Source organism: Anoplopoma fimbria, chromosome 19 (genome assembly GCF_027596085.1).
Source record: "Anoplopoma fimbria isolate UVic2021 breed Golden Eagle Sablefish chromosome 19, Afim_UVic_2022, whole genome shotgun sequence".
In the NCBI taxonomy this organism is placed as follows: Eukaryota; Metazoa; Chordata; class Actinopteri; order Perciformes; family Anoplopomatidae; genus Anoplopoma; species Anoplopoma fimbria.
Genome location: NC_072467.1, coordinates 23,818,715 through 23,842,330, shown reverse-complemented (window position 1 = coordinate 23,842,330; position 23,616 = coordinate 23,818,715). Strand labels below are relative to the sequence as shown.

Genomic DNA, 23,616 nt, shown 5'->3' with positions numbered 1-23,616 from the left:
GTTTTTACTGTGAATTACACGAGAAAAAGCTTATATATATAAAACGGAACACCCCTGTTATAATGGTTTGATCCGGTCGAGTTTTAAAGTCTGCAAACTCGGATTCCTATTGGCTGATGGTGTGTGCTGTTTAAAGGGGCTGTTTGCAGCTTGGTGCTTTATGTAAGAAGTATATAATAATGTATTTTATTTAATTCTTGGGTCAACCTAATAAATTAGCATTGCAGTAGTTCACTCTACAAAAAGTATTTTTCATTGGATTTTGGGTTATTGCTATGTGGCAAACATAAGCTTTTAATACTTACTTATTTAAATACCTAAAGTTAATGAGCTTCTATAGGAGTTTTAAGGATATTCAAGGCAATCTGTCAGTAATTCACGTTATGCTGCCGGACTTTTCACACTCAAGACTCAATGCTCAAAGAAATATTCTTAAAGTACAGTACCAGTTAAAACCTTCTCATTCAATGGTTTTTCTTTTAAAGTCTGCAAACTCGGATTCCTATTGGCTGATGGTGTGTGCTGTTTAAAGGGGCTGTTTGCAGCTTGGTGCTTTATGTAAGAAGAGGTCTGCCCAAGAAGTATATAATAATGTATTTTATTTCATTCTTGGGTCAACCTAATAAATTAGCATTGCAGTAGTTCACTCTGCAAAAAGCAAATGGTATTTTTCCATTGGATTTTGGGTTATTGCTATGTGGCAAACATAAGCTTTTAATACTTACTTATTTAAATACCTAAAGTTAATGAGCTTCTATAGGATCACTCTTAAGTTTTAAGGATATTCAAGGCAATTTGTCAGTAATTCACGTTATGCTGCCGGACTCAATGCTCAAAGAAATAATCTTAAAGTACAGTACCAGTTAAAACCTTCTCATTCAATGGTTTTTCTTTATTTTTTATTTTTTTCTACATTGTAGATTAATATTGAAGACATCCAAACTATGAAGGAACACATATGGAATTATGTGGTAAACAAACAAATGCTCAACAAACCAGAATATGTTTTATATTTTAGATTCTTCAAAGTAGTTGAATGAGAAGGTGTGTCCAAACTTTTGACTGGTACTGTAGATATTAATTAGAGAGAATGAATGGGCAAATATATTTTTAAAGGCACAAATAGAGTGTCAACACTATATAAATGTTTTGGTCAGAGCCTATTCAACACCTGTAAACCTTCATCAGTAAAATCCAAACATTCCTGACAATGACAACTGTACCAAATGCAAATGTTAATATCAAAAACTACAATTGTTCTAGGAGGACTTCACAGTCAACCTGGTCTCACATTTAGCTAGTATATAGAGATCCCTCTTGAGGCAAAGCTCTGTATATTAGGTATCTATCCTGATGACTTCACACCAGGCAGTGCCCTTTATTAATATATATACCTGCTTCAGGCTATGTGAGATTGATGGCGCTGAGCAGGAAAAGCATGAACGGCCTCAAACCTGCAATGTGGTTATGGAAAATGGCGACAGTGGTCAGAGGGAAATCTGATTTTATCCACTTCCTGCATAGTGATCAGGCCGAAAATGTAGGCACACAAAAATGACTAGACATTTTACTAATATATTATGAATAGTATTGTAATTACTACTATTATTAGTGTTAGTATTTAATACATTGTAATTAGTGTATCTGTGTATTTAATAGCTGGGAAGGAAAGCAAGTCAAAAAGTGAGCAAATTATCAAAATATTCAAATCTTCCTGCTCTCAAGGAGATTTAAACATATGACTTTCCACTCAAGAAGAAGCATTAATTATGCTTTCTGACAGCTTTTTTGTTTCCTTAGGTTGATTATGACAACTTCACATTAATGCTTTTTAACGATGAGACAATAAACGTACCAGCTTTAGAAGAGATTTAATAACTCTGTAATTACAGATTAGAAACTTCGAGTACAATTACCTATTTATACAGCTGATAAATCATACAATGTCGTTCTTTTAAAAATACAAAAATAAGTCACTGGACACGTGTACCATACAAAATGCAATAAATAGTGATAAAAAATAACACATAAAACATGCAGTCTGTTTGAGAGATAGAAAATGTAACTGTTGAGGGGCACTTTCTCTCTTGTGCGTCACACTGCGAGGCCTCAGGAAACGGTATGACTTCTCTTTTTCTCGTGGTGTCATCAGAAGGTTTTTTTCACCCTCAGTGATGCATCATGCTACTAGTACAGCTGCTATCTGGTGTCTGAATCAGCGAACCTCTCCAGCTGCAGTGGTCCCGCGTCATGTTGTCCGCTGACTGGCCTACAATGTCCATTTCTGCAACATACCACAATGCAAACCGAGAAGATGGATTGTGCTGCTTTGCAGAAGAAGTCATAAACAGTTCGGCAATTTATTCTATTTCTAGATATCTTAAAAAGATATTTTTAAAAAAGGACCATTTCTTATGTATTTACTGTTGTTTACTGCAAATTATGAAAACTTAAAAAAGGTGCCCAGTGGAGCTTTATTGTAAACAAACAAACGTTTTCTTTGCATTCAGTGTTTCCTAGAATGTAGTGCGTGCCTTAAAATGTTATCGTTAACGAACAGGTCCATTTTTTTACTACCAGGATGGTTGAGGTCATTGTTTTACACATATGATTGTTGTATGAAAATCAACGGACTTCTAAATTGGAGAGAGTGATAACTGGTTGCTCTGTTCACTCAACCGTAGATGGAAACGTGCCGGATGCTCTTGGAAAAAGAGGAAAAAGAAGCAATCCAGCAATCCAGGCACTCAAAAATCTAGCAATGATGAAGAAATATTAAAAAACACAAGTCCTAAATGCCCTAAGACATTTTAAAGGTTTATTAAATATTTCTTTCTTCGTCGGTTTGGGATTTTGGAGTGCCTGGACTGCCTTCCTGTTTAGAATTCTAAATAGCTTTGGATAAGTTATCTATCACAGTGATTTGTAGTCATTATTTACTCCTTTTCCCTCTAGTTCAGACTAAATATAATAAGAACCACATGGTGACTACACTACCTGTGTGCTACGGCAGACAGGCCTGTATTAAGGCCTGTTTTTTTCCTCCTCTCCTCGGTCTCTTTTAGTTGGTGGAGTTGGTGGAGTTGCTGCTTTGCCGCGCTTCACCATGCAGCCCACTACAGCTTTCATACTCTGGATCCACCTGCTCCTCTTTGATTGCCATCCTCTTCGCATCCTCTGCAGAACAAAGGCAACATAAAGGAGTTAGATAGTTCATCTAAGACGTGAATATGTCCCAATAAGCAGGTATATCTTTGTATCCAAACGAGCCACGGGATAAATTGTGATCGTACGCGTGATGTTTGTTCAGCCAAAAGGGAATTGTTCTGTTTACCTTTTGCTAGCTGTAGATCGAACGAGTACTCAGTCTCTTCCACCTCGATCTTGGGTACCAGGCCTTTCATCTCGTCCCGCAGTTCCTTCAGCTTTATGTAGAAATGTACTTTATCCTGTGCACGGGGAAACTGGGCGCAGCGGGGGCTTGATGATGGCATCAGGTAGCAGACCTAGGAGAAGGGAAAGAAGCCATGAACATGCATGTTCTTTTGGTTTTGGTGAGGACATTTAAAGAGTAATAAAGGCGTTGTTTCAACGTACCGTTTCAGTTTCTGGGATTTTGTACGGCTGCAGACCAAAGTCGAGATTCTTTGCCTTCACACCAAAGGTTTCTTTGCAGAAGATTTCATAAATACCTGAACAAATCAGAAAATGTTATCACACTGTGGCTTTATGAATCAGCAGTCTAAACACTTAAAAGTTCAGACGTTTCTGTGTTTTAATAATTGTACCTTTTCCATTAAACGCTGCTATTAATGGTCTGTATTTCTGCAGCTTGTCAAGTAACTGTCGACCTCCTTCTCGAATCTCCTTACTAGGACAAAAACAGAAAACCAGAAAGATCTATGTCTGTTTCAAGCGACACACTGGATTACATCGGCTGATTTTTACCCAGAAGTTCCTCACTGTTGGTGGATCTTAGAATTCAGGCAAATGTTGAACCACCTCAAGCATCAACTTAAATGACTAAAGGAAAACTGGATTTCCATTTACGCAACAGATCAAAGTGTTTTTTATTCACCTGGAGAGGTCCTTGCTGCCGGGCGTGGTCCTCTCTACCATGTTGGTGAAGCCGATGCTGTATTGCTCCGGCAGGCTCTGGTCATGCATGTAGTTGAGCTGCTCGTCAGTTAGACCAGAAAGAAACAGACATTTCCCTGGATAGGAAAGAAGAGTTGAACATTTAATCAGCCAAGCGGCCATCGAGACATATAAAGTAAGTTTAGAAACACTGATTTCTGCTGCCTCTCCTTTTGAAAACCTGTCCGTCAAAAAACCTTCGTTGATGATAAATTTGTAAATGTCATTTATACATTTTCTATCGACTCCTTAAATATTGATATTCCCTTTCAATGAACACGTTAAAAAGTCAAAATGTTGGAGAAAAGCTGTGAATTCTGTGCATTGTCTGCTTGTGGCAGTGAACCGCTGAAGCTTATATGCAGTGGAATATTCAAACCTGAAACCGATTTTTTTTGAATGCACACAAAACAAATCATTTAATCAAATGTCTTTGTAATCCAGCATGATGCATTTAAGTATCTGGACCTTTTCAAATCTCCACATGCATTTGAAATTATAAATTTAAACAAATCTGAGCTCCATGACTGCGTGTTTGCAACAACGGACCCACGGTGGGTTGAAGGAGGAAGGAGCAGTTAGAAATGGAAGATGCTGTGGATTCCCTGCTGTCAATATAAGAAATAGAATTTTCCACTCACAGAAATGGTTCCCTGGGTTTGGATAATGGCGTCCTTTGAAGGCTGACAACAGTCCTGGGTTAATTCCAATCTGAGGGGAAACATGAAGGTGTTACCATGGCAACAGACGGGAAAAGTACATTGTGTTTGTGACTGAAACCTTTCAACAATGGTACTCTGTGTAAATCTTTAACTGAAACCAATTCAGTTAAAGATTTTTTGTAAAATAAACATGTACAAAGTAAAATAAACATGTATAAAGATTCTCCTCCGCTAAATAACTCACTATCAGAATGTCCAGATTGTAGGTAATGACGTCAGGCAGCGTTTTGGCCATAACCTCGTCCACCGACATGCCGTTGAAGCGGTTGAGAGCCCTCTTGGCTTTTTTGGCGGCCTCGATCTCGCTCTCCTCCTCCGGCGTCTTGCCGTTCTCCGTCTGCTGCTTCGGCGGCCGGCCTCTCTTCTTCTTCACCGGCGTCACAACTATGACGGAGAGGAAGAACGTGTTGTTAGGACCCAAATTAACTGTCACCAGTGTGTGAATGGGTGAATGATATGTATTTATGATTGTAAGGTAAAATGACTGTAATGTAATGTAATGTATTTATATTGGGTAAAATCGTTTGTGTTGGCATGGCATATTACAAAGGTTTGGATATTTAAAGTTTCACGGTGTTTGTTTTAGTATGAAAATATGCATGTATGTTGTTTTTTCCATTTTCTTGCCATAAAGTGCCACCAGATATTTGTTAATTACGACAGGTAATAGGGCTGTAATGCCGCTTTTCTATGCAAATGACAAAGTAGGGTTGGAAAGTGATACTCTTTGGGAAATTAAGTCTGCTTAGGTTTGGATTGAAACAAGTTAAACATGTTGTAACATACAATTATAGAGTGATAAACAATATATGTACAGGAGGGAACGGGAAAGGATGTAACTTGGATTGAAATCACCTGCTTTCACGTTATAATGGATCTCTAATAAACCCTCTCAAGTTTTCCCTGGCTTCTGTGAGTACATTGGGTCTTCACAAAAAGGTTTTAATTATTGGGAACACGAGTCAGAACTCGGACACCTTGCAGACTAAGTGGGCTAGGAATTTGGAGCATGGAAAAAAAAAATGTTGTGGGTGTGGGAGTGAATTATTTAGATCAATAACTTCTTCCATACCTTGAGAGGGAGCGGCAGGCTGAGGTTGGTGCTGAACACTCGGCTCCAGCTGCTGTATTGTATGTTGGTGCTGAGGGTGGTGCAGGTGTGCAGGATGCTGCGCCTGCTGCTGCTGCTGCTGCTGCTGCTGCTGCTGCTGCTGCTCCCTGAGGTGAGGCTGGTAGGTCAGCTCATGGTATTGATTTTGGGGCGGGGGGTTATAGTTCTGGTAAAAAGGTTCCTGGTAGACAGGTGGATCCCGGTGGACGGACAGCTCGGCCATGACGAGGTCATCACTGGGCCCCTCTGCGTAGTGGCCCATGTTGTGATACGACATAACATGCTGCGCCTCGGGGTGCTGCTGGCTGGACTGGTACCTAGAAAACAGAGGGGAGTATGAGAGAAGAGAAGAGGAGAGGAGGAGGAGGAAAGGTAAAAGTTAAAAAAAGAGAATGGAGAAAAAAAAGTGAGCAAAAGAAGAAAAACAAAACGGGACCCGGAAAAAGCAAGAAAAGAACAAATCATGTCTGGTGCTCAATGGGGTGCGTTGAGAAGTGGACGAGGCAAACTTACAAGACACAATACTTACAAACACACATGCGATAACAAACACCTGTTTGTATTCTCTGCATTTCATTCAGTGTAGAGCGTGTGAGTTCAGCTCTAAAGGTATTTTTCTTCGCTTTAATTGCGGCTCTGGATTGGTTTGTTTTTGATCATCTATCCTACGACACTCCAACTTTCAAAACAGTGGGATGACAACTCTGACTGTGATTAATATGAAGTAATCTACAGGTCAAACATGAAAAGAGTTTCCTGTTCTTTTTACAGTTGGCAAAAAAGGCTGCGTAAGAGCCCCTGCAGGTGTATTTATGTAGCCTGTAGCAAGAGATGGTGTAATAACAAGTATATTATTCGGTATTGTATTGTGATTTCTTTTTAAAATATTATATAGGTGGAGGCTTCAAATCTCTTCCTGCACTGTAATATAATTTATCAATGTTATGTTTTTTATATTTTTCAATTGTGCAAATAAACTAAACTAAACTAAACTAAGAGATGGTGTAATATCTGCTTTATAATATAATAACAAGTATATTATTCGGTATTGTATTGTGCAAATAAACTAAACTAAACTAAACTAAGAGATGGTGTAATATCTGCTTTATAATATAATAACAAGTGTGTTATAAATCCCAATATTATTCGGTATTGTGATTTTAAAAAAAATATTATATAGGTGGAGGCTTCAAATCTCTTCCTGCACTGTAATATCATTTATCAAAGTTATATAATATCATTTATCAATGTTATGTTTTTTATATTTTTCAATTGTACAAATAAACTAAACTAAACTAAACTAAGAGATGGTGTAATATCTGCTTTATAATATAATAACAAGTCCAGTTTTTTTATAATATCCTTGTAAATTTCAAACCAGCTGCAGAATACAAATAATGCAATATCATCACATTGTAACAGGCAAATAGTTAATTGCCTTAATTGATTTGATTTGAAGGACAATTTAATTAAAATGGTTATAATCCCAATTTCTGCAAGCCTAAATACAAAGAATACAGGTATGCATGATGTCTGGTGTCAGATGCTTGTTTGTTTTTGTTTTTTTCATCTCATGCATGAATATGAAGACAACATGAGAAGTTTTCCATGACCTGCCACCTCCACCACCTCCACCTCCACCACCAACTCACCACTGCTGGAAATAATCCGTGGGTACCGTCAATGATGTATACTGGTTTTCTTCCATCTTAACTGTTGACTTATTTGAATACATTAACATTCATTCTGAAAAAAAGCATCAATTGCACGCAGCAGATGTGGAGTTTGGAGCACATACGGTGCACAAAGAGGACTTATGGACGCTGCTGCAGGAAGCTGCTGCAGGCTGAGCGAACAGAGCGTCAGTGAGCGAACAAGTCAGCGAACAAGTGAGCGAACAGTGAGCGAACACGTCGTCCTACTAATGCCCTGAGACCGCAGGTGACCTCTAGGTTAACGACACATGAAGGTATTTGAGGAAACGACCGTACCTGTCATGCATTTTGTTCTTTAGTTTTCAAATAGGAAGACTGGGGGGGGTTTGGGAATCCTCCCAAAACAAAGACCATTTAAACGCTCAATATTTTCCCCTTTTGCCACGGTTGAGTGAGTGATTACCGCCATCTGCTGGTCGGGAGGGGTACTGCATGGGGTTGACTAAAACAAGCTTTTTTAGGGTGTTTTGATATATTTAACAACTAAATTATTACACTTAATGGTTAATATTAACAAAATAGAATACTAGAATTTTTTTTAAATTTAGAAATAATTTAAAAACACGGTATTTCAGTGCCTGTTGCAGTTCCTATACACTACCGCTAGGTGGCAGCAGATGAAGAATGTATGAAAGCGCCAGCTCGAATTTCCACTGTAGACGAACGTAACAGCCAAAGATATTGTGTTGACTTAAAGAGCATCACTCCGCATGGAAAAACAGGACCAGTCAAAAATACACACAAATGGTGAAAAGTCCATATCTGAATCATCCAGGATTTGATTTACTCATTTTGTCTATTTATTCAATGTACATGTCTTTTATTGGCACAACAATGTAAGTCAAAAAGATGTTATAAACACACAGTATGTGGCTTAAAAGGATTAGCTTTGAAGATAAAAGCTGATGAGAGATGAGAGATGAAACGTTAATATAACAGGCCCACATCACCAAGCAGCCTCAAAATAGTGCAACAGAAAGATCAATAAAGCTTTAAAAAGCAATAACAATCCTCTTCAATCAATAAATTCCCCAAAAATGCTCAAACATGCGACGGGAAACGGAATCCCAACCTTCGTGGTGTCAGTAAAAAGAGGCAGAGTGAGAGCTCGCTCTTCTTTTATTCTATCTCTGTGTTACCTCAACAGCATGACCTGCATGTGTGTCTCAATGACAGACATGTGTGTTTTATTATGGTGAATATAACATTCAGATTACGGTCTGTTATTTAAAAGACAGTGAAATAAACAAGGTAAGGTCAGTTTGTGTCTATTTCTGTATTTTCATGTATTGTTTTTAAAACTTTTAGCCCTAACAAGGCTAACAAACACAGCAACATTAGCCTCCATGTCACTGGATTTACTGTGCAGGTGGTTAACAATCATATACAGAATATGTCTGTGATGTGTGCATGCATATGATGCTTAAACAGTATGCTTTACATGGCATGAAAACCCCATAATGGTAATGCATACTCATAATGCTAAACAGGATCTCAGTGCTTATGAAACTGTCTGATTATATTATATTGTATAGTATGTGTATTTATTGTCTGTGTAGTTGTATAGTATGTGTATTTATTGTCTGTGTAGTTGTATAGTATGTGTATTTATTGTCTGTGTCTGTGTAGTTGTATAGTATGTGTATTTATGTGTATTTATTGTCTGTGTAGTTGTATAGTATGTGTATTTATTGTCTGTGTAGTTGTATAGTATGTGTATTTATTGTCTGTGTAGTTGTATAGTATGTGTATTTATTGTCTGTGTAGTTGTATAGTATGTGTATTTATTGTCTGTGTAGTTGTATAGTATGTGTATTTATTGTCTGTGTAGTTGTATAGTATGTGTATTTATTGTCTGTGTAGTTGTATAGTATGTGTATTTATTGTCTGTGTAGTGTATTATTGTCTGTGTCTGTGTAGTTGAGCTGCTGCATTTATTGTCACTGTGTAGTTTGAATTTCCCCCATGGGGATCAATAAAGGAATAATAATAATAATAATAATAATAATAATAATAATAATATGATGCATAGCCCTGATTATGAGGCATTATTTAACATTTTAGTAGAGAAAGAAAAATATTTGACACCATATTTTGACTTTGATTTGAATAAAATGGGAGCAGAAAAAAAGATTAGATGCTTCTTTCTGTCAGATAGCTTTGGTGTGTTTACAAATCTCTTCCACTCTTTTTTTTTCTCCAGGTAGAGGAGCTCTGTGAAGATGCCAGCCGGTGTGTCTTGGCCTCGTTACCTGAGAATGTTAGGTGCCAGTATGCTGGCCATGTTTGCAGGAGCACAGGTCGTCCACCAGTACTACCTACCTGACCTGGTGAGGGACAAAATTAACCTTCTTTCAACAGTTGCCTGTCTGTGTTTCCTGGATTAAATCAAGAAACAAAAGTGTTGCGATGCTTTAAAGTTATTATAATTACATTACATTACATTACAGTCATTTAGCAGACGCTTTTATCGGTTACGGAAGATGGATGGACTTACAGTCAGTAGTATATTACATATCATTCACCCATTCACACACTGATGACAGGCTACCATGCACACCATCAGACTCTAACTAACATTCATTCACATCCAGTCCACACCGATGGCAAGCCTTCGGGAACAACTTGGGGTTAAGTGTCTTGCCCAAGGACACATCGACTCCGGGTATCGAACCACCGGTCCTCTGAATGGAGAACTACCTTGCTCTCCACTACGCCACAGCCGCATAATAATGATTATTTTCAGGTTTTTGAAAAGTTTGGACAATACAAAAAACAAATCTCTTCCCTCCTATGTACATTGCTGTCGTTGTGTAGTGCTACTGTTTTTACACATAAGATAATGTGTGCCGTTATATGCGATACAACAACACACACTATATGATATGTAAGCATATTCCTACATTTCCTAGAATGCAATTTGACCACCGCGACATGGCAGATGTAACAGTGTTCTCAAACTCCACCCATACAAACAGGCACGTTATTGCTGTATGTGTTTAACACTTCTTCCTGTTGTTCTATCTTTCAGACTATACCAGAGGTCCCACCAAAGCCTGGGGAGCTGAAGACAGAACTGCTGGGCTACAAAGTCAGAGAAGAAGCGTTACAGCAGCTTAAAGCAGAACAAAAGGTGGACTGATAATGAATATACGCCCTCTGTGTGATGGACAAACTGAATCAAGCACTATATCCAGATTTTGCCAACAGCTGGAGGCTGCAACGTGCCTGGGAGTAAAGTCTTTATTGGGACATCTGCAAATGGATATTTTCTGTGTTTGTTGTTTTCTTTCAATGGAGCAAACATGAGTGGAATAAAAATGCTTCACACTCGGGATGAGGATCCTTTCTGAAACTAGATCATATGGTTTATTTAACCATTTGTATCCGTCTGTCTTTAATACATCTCTTCATCCTATTTGAATGTATTTGCATTTTCAGACAGAGTGATGAAGTTAGAGAACATTTTTATAAACACACTGTAACTGCAAAAGTCATTGAATAATTCTATGCTATTCCAAAAATATGTCTTTTGATTGCTTTTTTCCTCGAGGAGACGCTTTTATTTGAAATAAAGATATCACACCAAACTTTTGGCATTACGTTGTCGTGATTGAAATGCCGACAAACTTGCAAAATAAATCAACAATTTTGAGAATTGATTTGCAGCTTCTTAAATGCAATGATGCAATGTTTTTCTCTGTATTATATTGTAGTAAATTTAATATTCTTGCGGTTTTGGACTGTTGGTCAAACAAAAGAAGCAACCTATGAACTTCATAAATTAAAAATTCATAATTATTTGTTTGATTAAAAGATGATTTGAAATCTGTCACGTTGTTTGTGTGTTATTATACAGTACCAGTCACAAGTTTAGACACACCTTCTCATTCAATGGTTTTATTTTTATTTTTATTTTTTTCTACATTGTAGATTAATATTGAAGACATCCAAACTATGAAGGAACACATATGGAATTATGTGGTAAACAAACAAATGCTCAACAAACCAGCTCAACAAACCAATATGTTTTATATTTTAGATTCTTCAAAGTAGTTGAATGAGAAGGTGTGTCCAAACTTTTGACTGGTACTGTATTTCTAGAAGTATTTCATTAGTAATAAACTATAGCTTTTATAGCATTGATATACTTAATGCAGGACTGTTATGCTACTTGTGATTACATTTGTACTGTGGTATAAATACTTTTATTTAAAGGTATATCCAGTACCAGTCAAAAGTGTGGACACACCTACTCATTCAATGGTTTTTTCTTTATTTTATTTTTTTATTTTTTTCTACATTGTAGATTAATATTAAAGACATCCAAACTATGAAGGAACACATATGGAATTATGTGGTAAACAAACAAATGCTCAACAAACCAGAATATGTTTTATATTTTAGATTATTATAAGTAGTTGAATGAGAAGGTGTGTCCACACTTTTGACTGGTACTGTATTTTTGGAAACACTTTCTGGAAGTCTCATGGCATTGATGGACCTCACATGTATAAACAAGCATGAATATGTGTGTGTGTGTGTGTGTGTGTGTGTGTGTGTGTGTGTGTGTGTGTGTGTGTGTGTGTGTGTGTGTGTGTGTGTGTGTGAGCGTTCCAGCGACCCAACATTCGGATGCTGTCGTCTCATAGCAACAAGTGTAAACACAAGTGAAGTGGAAAAGATGGCGACGCAGAGAGAGCAGGAAGCAGCTGAATATCTCCAGAAACACAGAATAGCAGAGCTCATGGACAACCTGAGCAGCATGCTCCTCTTCCACAGACCCGGTCAGAGATGATTTATTATATAAACTCAACAACTTAACATCCTCCTCTGAAAAATGCAAGGTTTTTATATAATAATAATAATAATAATAATAATAATGGAAATATGGTTAACTAATACACTGTAATAGATATAAATAATGAACTAAATGATGTGATAGGTTAGTATTGCTTATAGTAACCTGTATGTGATTTGAAAAAAGGTTAGTATTGCTTATAAAAAATGCAAGGTTTTTTACACATAAACATTGCCTTTTGCTTACAGACACACACAATTACACATAAACATTGCCTTTTGCTTACAGACACAACACAAATATATTCAAAAATTCAAAAATATATATATATAAAGAAGTTAATCCTAATCCTAATGCATCAATAAGTATTATTGTTATTTATATGATTTAAATGGAGTTTAAAAGGAAATATAAAGTTGTACATGTCCTTACATCTCCAGTTACTTGGTTAACAATCTGTTAAAAATAAATGCAAATTTATTTTTGAATTGATTTCACTCTTCTATTAATCTGTCATGCTCATACATATATTATTTTTTTGTTCATTTTCCTGTATTTGTCTTTTGTCTTGGCACACATTTCTCTCTTTTCCCATGCAACATTTTCTGCACACTTACTGTTGTTTACACTGTTATTCTTATCCATGCATGTTGCACAGGACTGTAGCCAGGACCAGAGTATTCAATTTGTACTTAAATAAAAGATGCAATTGGTCATTATGTACACTCTTCATAATGACCTCTCTGTGGCTTCACCTCATGAAAGTAAACTGTAAAGTGATAAATGTTTGACTGGAGTCTGGCAGACTGGAGATCGGGCCATCACGGACAGCTTTGAGGGAACTTAACTTATTCCTGTTGTGTTGTCCTACTAATGATCATTATGAGGATTATCTGATCTGAGAGTATTTGAAGCAACTGTGAAAATGTATAATATGATTAAAATAAATATGTTGTTGAGCTGTAAATATACTACAGCTAGTCCACACCTGAGTTTGGTTTGGTTTTGCATTGTTATATTTTACCTATTTTATCCATTTTGAATTGTTTCTTTGACTCTATATGTTTTTCTTTTTGTTGCTTTAAACTTTTCCTTAGTGTTCAATGTTTAAACTTGAATTGCCATTAATTGTGATAAATTGTGATTTATTCTTTCATTCAGGGAATCCCAGAGAGTTTCTTATTGAGCAGCTGGAGCAGCTGAAGGTTTCTCAGCAGAGTGGTAGAAAAGGGCCCAACCTGTTCAACAACGCAGACCTGGATGCCGTCTTTGGGATACTGGACCCCGCTAATCAGAAATACATCACTTTTGCTCAATACAAGCAGGGTGAGCACATGACATGCACACTATTTATATTATAAACTCACTTGAGAAAACAATAAACATGTTCATGCATTTATTCGTCAGGTATTAATTCACTCTTTCTGTATTCGAACCAATATTGGTAGCGTATTTATTCATGCATTACCTTTAGATACTTTTAATTCACCCAATTATTGATTCATAGAGTATATCTACAAATGAAAACAACTACTCACAGAACCATTTCTCCACACAGCTCTGATCACACTGGGCATAAAGGACATTAATGAATGCCCCGAAGGTGTAAATGAAGACAGAATATCCCATGCAACCTTCAAAGCAGAAGCGTAAGAGGCACCATGTTAACTAAGAACAGCTTTACAAAGACAATTCTCACCAGCATTTTAAATTCACCGTATGATGAAGATCATTTTTGTCTCATTTTGTTGATACAGGATTCAAGGCCTGCAGAGATGCTCAGCGACATATGCACAGCTGTGAACTTCTGTTTTATGTTCCAATCAGCTTTTGTTCTATTTATTCATATGAAGTTGATGTGCGTTTGGATGTTGTCATTGGGACTGGGCTCTATGTGGAGCTGTGTCTTGTAGATTGAACACATTTTTTATTAAACTGCTAATTTGTTCTGATTTTGGTAATTTTTCATTCAAGTATTCACCAGCCCTTTTACAATTGTTATATATTTTTGGTACTTTCCACTAAAAAACGGAGGTTGCTATGCCTGAAGAAATAACGCCATGTCAAGGTGCGATGAGATACAAATGTTTATTCAGAGCTCTCAGAGAAGTACAGAAACAGAGTACAACAGTAATACGCATCCTAAGTTTACATGCTCTGCATCCTAGTTCTGAATGATTATTTCCCTCTCTACTCTGATATTAAACAAAAAAATAATAATTCCAAGTGGTTTAAATTCACAACATTGGTCAGTTTAACAAAGTGTCATATGTTGAAGATATATTTTATAATGTATGTTTTCACCAAACAGGATGATACTTTGGTTTGCTCCTCAGCATAATCTTGCCTAAAACCGGATAATGAATATATTGTACAATAATATTAATGATTACTCATGTAAAATAACTAACTTAAAAAAATACTTTATGTAGTAATAAATCCATCTTGCCATCCAACCTTCATTGATGTCAACAGAGAGTTGGAGTGGTTTGTGTATGTATCCTCCATTATATGAAAGCCAAATAAAAAGCACACATGCTATATTTTTGCCTTTTATAAAAACACAGATTTTTAACTCAAATTCTTTTTAATTAAATACGTTAACTTAATCAGGCAGAACTTTAAAAAAACATGACAACATCTCTGGAAAGCATGACCTGAAAACAATTAAAGAAGCTTTTAATTTTATTTAATTAAATGCTGTTGTTTTTATATTGTTTTATTATGCTTATTTTTTAATTATTGTTTTTATGATGATTATTTTTATAATTATACTTATAATTATTATAATTAATATCACTATTTTTTATTTGTTATAATTATTGTTATATTATAATATAATCATGAGTGTTATTATTATTAATATTATTGTTATGATTATGATTAAGTCTTGGTGAGAAATTAAATAATAAAAAATTATATATATATATATATACAACATAACAAACAAAACAGCAGAAGAAATAACATGGTAGTACACATTTATTCTTATTATAAAATGTAATTATCATTTTCCATCTATTATTTACATTTTGCAGCGTCGCTGTGTTGAATGCGCAGCAGCAGAGGGGCGTGGTCAGAACTGTCATGGCCGCCTCCTTATAAGGAGCCTCGTCGCCTCTCTCCGGTTCCTTGTAGGTTAAATTATTGGTTCTATTCCCCCGTAAAGCTTCGCCTTTAGTCCCCGGGACAGCGCCCTGCGGAGCTCGGCATGGGCACCGTCCACGCCAGGGTAAGTAGCGGTCCTCTGGAGGTGTTAGAGAGGACTTTGACCTCTCTGTGTGCTCAGCTGTTTATCTGACTGCTGCAAAAACAGGCCCTGCAGCCAGCATGCAGGGTCCTACAGGGCTGCACTGTCTGCTGTCAGGCTGCAGTCCACACACTGCTTTCTGCACACTTACTGTTGTTTACACTGTTATTCTTATCCATGCATGGTGCACAGGACTGTAGCCAGGACCAGAGTATTCAAAAATATATATATAAAGAAGTTAATCCTAATCCTAATGCATCAATAAGTATTATTGTTATTTATATGATTTAAAAGGAAACATAAAGTTGTACATGTCCTTACATCTCCAGTTACTTGGTTAAAAATAAATTCAAATTTATTTTTGAATTGATTTCACTCTTCTATTAATCTGTCATGCTCATACATTTATTATTTTTTTTGTTCATTTTCCTGTATTTGTCTTTTGTCTTGGCACACATTTCTCTCTTTTCCCATGCAACATTTTCTATTTTTCTAATGCATTATAATAAAATGGATGGGTCAACAAATTAACATTTTTTTTTATCAGTTTTTGTCTTAAAAAAACAGAACTGTTTTCCCAGGACCAGAGTTTTCAACTTACTATGTTTAACTGTTATTCTTATCCATATGCACAGGACTGTAGCCAGGACCAGAGTATTCAAATATATATATATAAAGAAGTTAATCCTAATCCTAATGCATCAATAGATAGATAGATAGATAGATAGATAATAGATATTTTTTTATTTTCGTGTCATGCACAAAAACGTGCCCAACCCTCATGGGTTTACAAGACACCAACAGTACAGCTGTCAATAAGTATTATTGTTATTTATATGATTTAAATGGAGTTTAAAAGGAAATATAAAGCTTTGCACATGTCCTTACATCTCCAGTTACTTGGTTAAAAATAAATTCAAAATTATTTTTGAATTGATTTCACTCTTCTATTAATCTGTCATGCTCATACATTTATTATTTTTTTGTTCATTTTCCTGTATTTATCTTTTGTCTTGGCACACATTTCTCTCTTTTCCCATGCAACATTTTCTATTTTTCTAATGCATTATAATAAAATGGATGGGTCACTAACCAAACTATGAACATTTTTTTTTACCAAATGACAAAAAAAATCAATATGTGTTATTTTAGTCACTTCAATTATATTTTATGTAAACTGTATATCCCTCCATTACGGTGTGGTGTAGCTTTGCAATAATGAATCGCTTAATCATTTAATTAACAAACTAGTCAGCAACTATTTTGTTAATCAATTAATCATTTTCACCTCATCATTACCTTTTGTAAGTGAAAATGTCAATCATTCTCCTGCTCCAGCTTTCAGTAATGTGCTGATCTGCTGCTTTTCAAGAAGACATTTGAAAAAGAGATCTTGGACTGTGGGAATTTTGATGGACATTTAAAAAGTGCAAAATAATCGTTGCAGCCCTACTGTGCTGCTGGGAACTCTACCCAACATGTGTAATATGTGTGTTATTCTAGAATATAAACTCTACTATGTATTGGTAAAACACAGTATCGACTCGATTGAGATTATGTATTTTTCACCCGTCATATTTTGTGTTGCAGAGCCTGGACCCTCTGCCCATGCATGGGCCAGAGCTAGGAGTCCAACCTGACGACATCGATGCTCCGGAGATTGAGCACGAGCCAAAGCAAGAAGTTCTTGAGAACAAGAATGTAAGATAACACCGGCCACTCTCACGATGGGAGACCAGTCTCCATGCTTTGTTTGTGCTTTGCCAGCAAAGGAGTATTGGGATTCCTTGCTTTATATCCATTCCACAAGCTGTAAATGAAATAATTGAAACAATAAATCTAAAACACACCAGAAATGGCAGCTACTACAGCTTTAGTGGACATTTTATAGAAGGGAGAAACGGCATTTTAATTTGGCTAACGAGTGTTTGTTTATTTTAGGTGTTCTAAATGTTCCTAATGCTGTTTGTGTCTCTTCTGTTTTTCAGGTCGTAGTTCAACAAGTGCACATAGATGGGCTCGGAAGAACCAAGGAGGACCTGCTGACTTATGAAATCTCAGAAGTTTTCCGGGCAAAGAACTTGATTGAGGTAGGTGCATGTTAATACAGCTGTACTAATCAATAGTTGTTCAATTTATGCTTTTGAGTGCATCAAAAAATCTAATCAATTTGTTGTGCAGGTGATGCGAAAGTCCCATGAAGCCCGACAGAAGCTGCTGCGTCTCGGTATCTTCAGAAAAGTTGAAGTCGTTATCGACACCTCAAGAGGTACCGTCAGTCACTGCACAGTCTTATGATTACGCAGATGCACTTTTTAACAAAATGTACAAATTAGAATGATTCATTTTCTGTGTTAAACCGTGAAACTGGGTTGTACAAATATCATCAGACTCCGTGTTTTAAACCAAACCTAAAATAATGTTGATATTCTGCTTGTTTCCACTTGTCTTCAGGAGAGCAAGCTCTTCCTAACGGCCTCGACGTGACGTTTGAGGTCACCGAGCTGAGACGGATGACGGGCAGCTACAACACCATGGTTGGAAACAACGAAGGAAGCATGGTGAGCGCTATGATGGATCTTGTCGCAATTTACTTTCTGAAAGTAGATAGTGACATGTATGAAAGCAATTCTGCTATGGCTTCCATACACTGGCTTACCAATTTCCTTCTGAAAAGATCATTTCCAATGTTGACTTCAGCTTTTGTTTGTAGTACTGGTAATATGTAGTTGTTTCTTCAGACAGATTGAGTGAAATGTTCAGTTTAATTGCCTCTAAATACATAATCGGAACCCTGATCATCTCTCCTGCTTTAATTTTCAGGTACTGGGCCTGAAGTTACCCAATGTATTAGGTCGAGCGGAGAAAATGACCTTCCAGTTCTCCTACGGCACCAAAGAAACATCCTACGGCCTCTCTTTCTTCAAACCCCAACCAGGGAACTTTGAACGCAAGTAAGATATCAACATCTGCATAAAACACACTCGTTTTTAGATCTAATCACCTTAATACTGGGTATGCAGTTCAGTTAAGGGAGGTGGTTGCAGATAAGGTGATTCTGCTGGTACTTCAACTTTAGAGTTGTGTCCATCAGTGAGATGCTAAAATCCTGAGCAATCTATGCAGTAACTATAGACGCGTATATTTCTTGATCACAGGGGAATCCTAGCAGGGTACTGACATTTTCTCTTTTGTTCTCTTTAACTTCCAGTATCTCCCTCAACATGTACAAAGTAACGGGTCAGTTTCCATGGAGTTCTCTGAGGGAGACGGATCGAGGAATCTCTGGAGAACTGAGCGTAAACACTTGTTTTTATTTATCTGCCTATTTTTTATCATTTTGTGCAGTTAATAATTTTGTTTGTAAAACTAATAATCTTGCCTCTGTGCACATAGACGAAGTGAATTAACACATTCAGATTGTATTTTAACACAGTGAGCTAAAGATTGTCATAATAGAAGGTATCAAAATGTTCTGTTAGGGACCATAAAGTCCAGTTCTGGGTTGGAGTTTTGTTCCCTAGAAGCAAAAAGTTTGGACTTTGTTTTAGACTAATTGTATTGCACTTGCATAAACGTATTGTGTATGGATGGATAATGACAGAGGCCTACTGAAGCCTTTCACACTACCATTGTTTTCCCTATGTTTTAAGGAGACACAAGTTCATGAGATCTGTACATCAAAACTAATGAACTGGTGTCTTATTACCAATATACCACCCACAGTTCCCCCTGTGGAAGACCAACCAAACCCTGAAGTGGGAGGGAGTGTGGAGAGAGCTGGGCTGTCTGGCTCGCACCGCCTCGTTTGCCGTCCGGGAGGAGAGCGGCCATTCCCTCAAGTCCTCACTCTCGGTATTTGTCTCTTATTTTTACATTGAAGATTTTACAGTGGGCTTTGAAACGGCTGTGGGTTTCATTAAGTTCGCTGTCAGATAATTAATGGCAAAGCTGTTATTCAGTGCTTTAGTCAAGGTTTTCAAAAATGGGTCCAAAAAAACCCCTTTAACACTTGTTTATTAAAAGTTCATTAACATTGAGAGTAGATTGAATTAACGGTTCTTGAGGTATCTTTGCTCTGTAGTTAGATTCTGCTGCTACATGCCACCTATGGGCCAAATGGCACCATGGTCATGGTCACTCAGACATCATTTCTACTCATGTCCACAAAACATGGTTTTAATAGCACGTTTAGAAGATGAAAAAAAGTATTGAACATCCAAAATAGGAAAACTAACCTAGGTCTAGATTGATTGCTCAAAATTTGTAGGAGGGGTAGCGAAAAAACTGATTTGGACATGATAAAGATGCAAATGAGCGCAGCCCACAAAATCGAGGGAAAAAAATATTTTTGAAACTTAAGATTCAAAAGTTAAAGGCCAAAATCTAAACTTGAATATCCAAAAAGATAATGTAGTAATAAACTAGTTTTTAGCAAGTTTTTTTCTGAATGGTGCCATTATGTTTTCCAGCACTCTATGGTCATCGACACCAGAAACTCCTCCATTCTTCCCAGGAAAGGCGGCCTGTTGAAGATCCATCAGGTTTGTTGTTTAACCATCAGCCAGAGCTTTTTATCAAAAGCTATATAAAAACAATTTGACTGATCTTGTGCACCGGGTTGACGTTTTGTGTTGTGGTTGTGTAGGAGCTTGCTGGTTACACTGGGGGAGACGCCAGTTTCCTGAAGGAGGACTTTGAGCTCCAGCTCAACAAAACTCTCTTCTGGGACTCGGTGAGATTCTACATTTTACCTTTCAGCCTTTTTAGCAAATTTTCTCATCTAAAGACACTTAAAGCTAGGGTTGGTAAACTGGAGAGACTAGCAATGGTATTCAAAAAATGTAATCATAAATGCATTGACTGTGTCAAAACAAAGTGACACAAGGTATTCCTCTTGTTTGTGGAAACATTGGAACAGAAGTTTTTGTGACTTTTGTACTGCAATGACTATACCTGTGTCTTTGTGTTCTTGTATTGTATTTATTTGTTGTTGATTTACAGTTTTTTCTATTTTATATAGACCCCAAGTTGAATTACTAATTACTTATTCCTATAATAGTCATGTGACAACCACAGATACCAGATTTTTTACATTTTTTATCAGGGCATTTGATTCATTGATTTCTGTCGGGACAAACATTTTTTGAAGAAGATTACCAACCTACCTTCAATGCAGTTTAACTTTTAAGTACAAGGTTCTTGTTCTTAAGTAATATACTAAAGCTTTTGTGAGAAAGTTTTTTCAGCAGAAAAAATAACTAAATGTTCAAGAGACTAATTTCCAAAAACCTTGGACATATGTATATATATATATATATATATATATCTCTATATATATATATATCTAACAAAACCCTTTGTCTTTCTCCTCCAGGTCCTTTCTGCCTCATTGTGGGGCGGTTTGCTCCTACCCATTGGTGACAAGCCAACAAACATAGCAGACAGGTAAAGAAATACAAAGCACCACAAGGTCAAGGGATTTTGAAGTCTTAACACTTCAGATAACTTGAGACGTTTATTTAAACCCATATTTTAGCAAAATGGCACCATTAAAAGTATTCTGAATTAGCCATGGACAGTTCCTGTTTGCAATGTACCCATGCATGTGTAGACAACTATCTCTGGATTACTGTGATCATGAAGAAAGACGTAAAAATTAGATTATTCTCAGGCGAGTTCTGCACTCATTTTTTCTACGATTTCTAAGTAGATTATTTATATGTATTTGCAAAGGACATTGCAGATATATTATATATGCCCTTGAAAATTTTATTTTAAAAATATGTGAATCAGAGTAATGACTCTGAGAGGAAGTACAACTTTTATGCAAACTAAATTCAACTAAAAAACTTAATTAACTGTAGGGTTCTTTATGTTTTCACAGAAAGCTCATATTGCATATTGTTTATTTTCTGTGTCTTTCTTCACCTCCCAGGTTCTATCTAGGTGGCCCCACCAGCATCAGAGGATTCAGTATGTACAGTATGGGCCCACAGAGTGAAGGTGAGACATTAACTTGGCTGAGTTGCTTGGTAACCAGAGTGAAGTTTGATGGTTAATTGAAAAGTTGTCTGCTGGGATTACTGATATGGCAGGCGACTACCTGGGAGGAGAGGGCTACTGGGCTGGAGGCCTCCACCTCTACACCCCTCTACCCTTCAGACCAGGCAAGGGGGGCTTTGGAGACCTCTTCAGGACCCACTTCTTCCTCAATGCCGGAAACCTTTGTAACCTCAACTATGGTGAGTAGTTGGAAACGGAACAATCACCTCTGTAATGACTGTTGAAGGTTCATGTTTCATGGACTTGACCTTGACAATTATGAATGAATTATGTTAGGAAGGCTTGGGTCATTGGGTTGAATTGTTATCTTACTCTTATGTAGGTTTGGACAATCTTGCCTATTGATCGGGTGAAGCAGAGCTCAAAATATTGATGCAGGATTTAGCAAATTCATGCTTTTGTGTCTGATTGGGGTTATGTTTGTTTGTTTGTTTGTTTGTTTGTTTGTTTTTCAGGTGAGGGGCCACAAGCACATCTGAAGAAACTTGCAGAATGCATCCGTTGGTCATATGGACTCGGAATTGTGCTGCGTTTGGGGAACATTGCCAGACTGGAGCTGAATTACTGCATTCCCATGGGAGTCCAGAGTGGAGACAGGTAGGGCTGGTTGGGTTAAGCTAGTTTTAGGTTAAGATGATTTACTTTAAGGACACTTTAGGCTCATTAGGTAAACTCCATTAGCTTTCCAGCTAATAGACAATGAATGAATAAGTTAGAAAGACCAGAGTAAACCAAACAATCATACTGAAACTGCTTGAACATGTGGGTCTCATCATCTCATGTGGTGTAACACACGTCAACATTTGTCTACATGGGTGCTTTCTGGTCTTCAACACAACAAACTCTTCCTGGAACTCCTCTCACTCATGTTTCCACTGTTCTCTCCCGGTAACAAGTCGCCTTTCACTATATTTCAGAAGACTTTTCCTCTCCTCCTTTTTTGTGGAGTCTTTACCATAAGGTTTTCAGACAGTAATAAAAACAAACAGTGTTTTATACATTGGACCAATTTCATAATTTCTTTGTCACCATTGGAAACTTTTACACAAAAACATGGTAAAACAGGATTACATTTGAAAAATACAGTTCCCTTTAGGGCTTATCAAACAAAATTGAATAAATATTGAGCAATATGGGGCTTTTCCTGTACAATCATTTAGATTAACATGATAACCTTGCATACACATTAAAGGACCCATGCGTAGTGTCGTTAACATGCACTGGAAATAATAAGATTCCTGGTTTGCCGTGATATTGATTTAAACAAATTTTCTCTGTTCCTTGCAGGATATGTGACGGGTTCCAGTTTGGAGCAGGAATCCGGTTCCTGTGAAACTTCCTTGTGTTTCAACATTAATTTTATGCCAGAAAAAAAATGTATTGGAAGAGGAAATTGCTTGTACAGAATTGTTGCGACTAATTAGTTCAGTAAAAAGGTTGCACTGACTTTTTCGTTTTGATGTATCTTTTTTTTTTATAATTTGTTGTCAGAAGTCAAATAAAGTGCTATTGGTCAGATTAAACTCAGGTAACATTTATGAGTATCACATATAATATGTCAAGTGAACGAACATGAGTCTGCCACAAGTTGATGGACATATAGTTGTCAGTCTTATTCATTCAGTGAACAATATTGCTTGATGAGCAAAGCTCTGGATTTAGGGATTGGTCTCACTGAAGTTTTGAGACACCAACTTTGTTGATTGTTTTTTTCTGAATCAGAAACAGTTTTATTCTAACAGTTTTATTGGCAATTAATGTGTCTTGGTGTTTTTGTGCATAAAGACAAATACCGTGCAAAAGTCAAGAGACTT

The 23,616-nt window shown here is 36.8% G+C and overlaps 4 protein-coding genes across 9 annotated transcripts; 3 read left to right on the top strand and 1 right to left on the bottom strand.

Moving 5' to 3' along the window:
• Window positions 1-1,859: 1,859 nt before the first annotated feature.
• Window positions 1,860-8,044, bottom strand: tdg.2 (thymine DNA glycosylase, tandem duplicate 2). 3 transcript variants are annotated; one of them, XM_054619657.1, is made up of 11 exons: window positions 7,962-8,002; window positions 7,623-7,683; window positions 5,932-6,287; window positions 5,044-5,243; window positions 4,779-4,848; window positions 4,079-4,214; window positions 3,789-3,871; window positions 3,598-3,692; window positions 3,335-3,506; window positions 2,998-3,177; window positions 1,888-2,284 (listed from the first exon to the last, which is right to left on the bottom strand). In XM_054619657.1, the coding sequence occupies exons 1-10, from the start codon at window positions 7,966-7,968 to the stop codon at window positions 3,062-3,064; spliced, it is 1,296 nt and encodes a 431-aa protein (XP_054475632.1). In that variant the 5' UTR covers window positions 7,969-8,002; the 3' UTR covers window positions 1,888-2,284; window positions 2,998-3,061. The 3 variants fall into 3 exon arrangements, with proteins under 3 accessions (XP_054475631.1, XP_054475633.1, XP_054475632.1); XM_054619656.1 differs by lacking the exon at window positions 7,962-8,002 and having other exon boundaries at window positions 1,860-2,284; window positions 7,623-7,711; XM_054619658.1 differs by lacking the exon at window positions 7,623-7,683 and having other exon boundaries at window positions 1,887-2,284; window positions 7,962-8,044.
• LOC129108031 (ubiquinol-cytochrome-c reductase complex assembly factor 6) lies at window positions 7,853-11,275 on the top strand. Of its 3 annotated transcripts, none has more exons than XM_054619661.1 (3): window positions 7,853-7,939; window positions 9,889-10,015; window positions 10,717-11,275. In XM_054619661.1, exons 2-3 carry the CDS (start codon window positions 9,908-9,910, stop codon window positions 10,825-10,827), a joined length of 219 nt encoding a protein of 72 aa, XP_054475636.1. In that variant the 5' UTR covers window positions 7,853-7,939; window positions 9,889-9,907; the 3' UTR covers window positions 10,828-11,275. The 3 variants fall into 3 exon arrangements, with proteins under 3 accessions (XP_054475636.1, XP_054475634.1, XP_054475635.1); XM_054619659.1 differs by lacking the exon at window positions 7,853-7,939 and adding an exon at window positions 8,829-8,936; XM_054619660.1 differs by lacking the exon at window positions 7,853-7,939 and adding an exon at window positions 8,829-8,941.
• A 1,045-nt stretch (window positions 11,276-12,320) lies between these two features.
• si:dkey-42p14.3 (EF-hand calcium-binding domain-containing protein 10) lies at window positions 12,321-14,289 on the top strand. The gene is given in 5 exon segments (XM_054620791.1): window positions 12,321-12,353; window positions 12,355-12,472; window positions 13,648-13,812; window positions 14,045-14,135; window positions 14,244-14,289. Coding segments are annotated over 5 exon segments (453 nt in total).
• Window positions 14,290-15,571: 1,282 nt separating this feature from the next.
• samm50 (SAMM50 sorting and assembly machinery component) lies at window positions 15,572-23,313 on the top strand. Of its 2 annotated transcripts, none has more exons than XM_054620127.1 (15): window positions 15,572-15,718; window positions 17,327-17,437; window positions 17,725-17,826; window positions 17,918-18,005; window positions 18,191-18,297; window positions 18,560-18,690; window positions 18,948-19,035; window positions 19,463-19,591; window positions 20,209-20,280; window positions 20,385-20,471; window positions 21,114-21,184; window positions 21,675-21,742; window positions 21,835-21,981; window positions 22,258-22,399; window positions 23,090-23,313. In XM_054620127.1, the coding sequence occupies exons 1-15, from the start codon at window positions 15,698-15,700 to the stop codon at window positions 23,133-23,135; spliced, it is 1,410 nt and encodes a 469-aa protein (XP_054476102.1). In that variant the 5' UTR covers window positions 15,572-15,697; the 3' UTR covers window positions 23,136-23,313. The 2 variants fall into 2 exon arrangements, with proteins under 2 accessions (XP_054476102.1, XP_054476100.1); XM_054620125.1 differs by having other exon boundaries at window positions 21,826-21,981.
• Window positions 23,314-23,616: the final 303 nt, after the last annotated feature.

What these genes read in the sequence shown, in the direction of transcription:
- tdg.2 (XM_054619656.1), bottom strand. Translation starts at nt 7,711, where the DNA reads ATGTTAATGTATTCAAATAAGTCAACAGTTAAGATGGAAGAAAACCAG. An exon ending in GGCAGCAAGGACCTCTCCAG is followed by an intron (nt 3,872 to 4,078) that starts GTGAATAAAAAA and finishes TTTTTGTCCTAG; the next exon opens with TAAGGAGATTCGAGAAGGAG. An exon ending in AGCAGCGTTTAATGGAAAAG is followed by an intron (nt 3,693 to 3,788) that starts GTACAATTATTA and finishes TGATTTGTTCAG; the next exon opens with GTATTTATGAAATCTTCTGC.
- LOC129108031 (XM_054619661.1), top strand. Translation starts at nt 9,908, where the DNA reads ATGCCAGCCGGTGTGTCTTGGCCTCGTTACCTGAGAATGTTAGGTGCC. An exon ending in AGTACTACCTACCTGACCTG is followed by an intron (nt 10,016 to 10,716) that starts GTGAGGGACAAA and finishes TCTATCTTTCAG; the next exon opens with ACTATACCAGAGGTCCCACC.
- samm50 (XM_054620125.1), top strand. Translation starts at nt 15,698, where the DNA reads ATGGGCACCGTCCACGCCAGG. An exon ending in GGGCAAAGAACTTGATTGAG is followed by an intron (nt 17,827 to 17,917) that starts GTAGGTGCATGT and finishes TTTGTTGTGCAG; the next exon opens with GTGATGCGAAAGTCCCATGA. An exon ending in AAACTCTCTTCTGGGACTCG is followed by an intron (nt 20,472 to 21,113) that starts GTGAGATTCTAC and finishes TTTCTCCTCCAG; the next exon opens with GTCCTTTCTGCCTCATTGTG.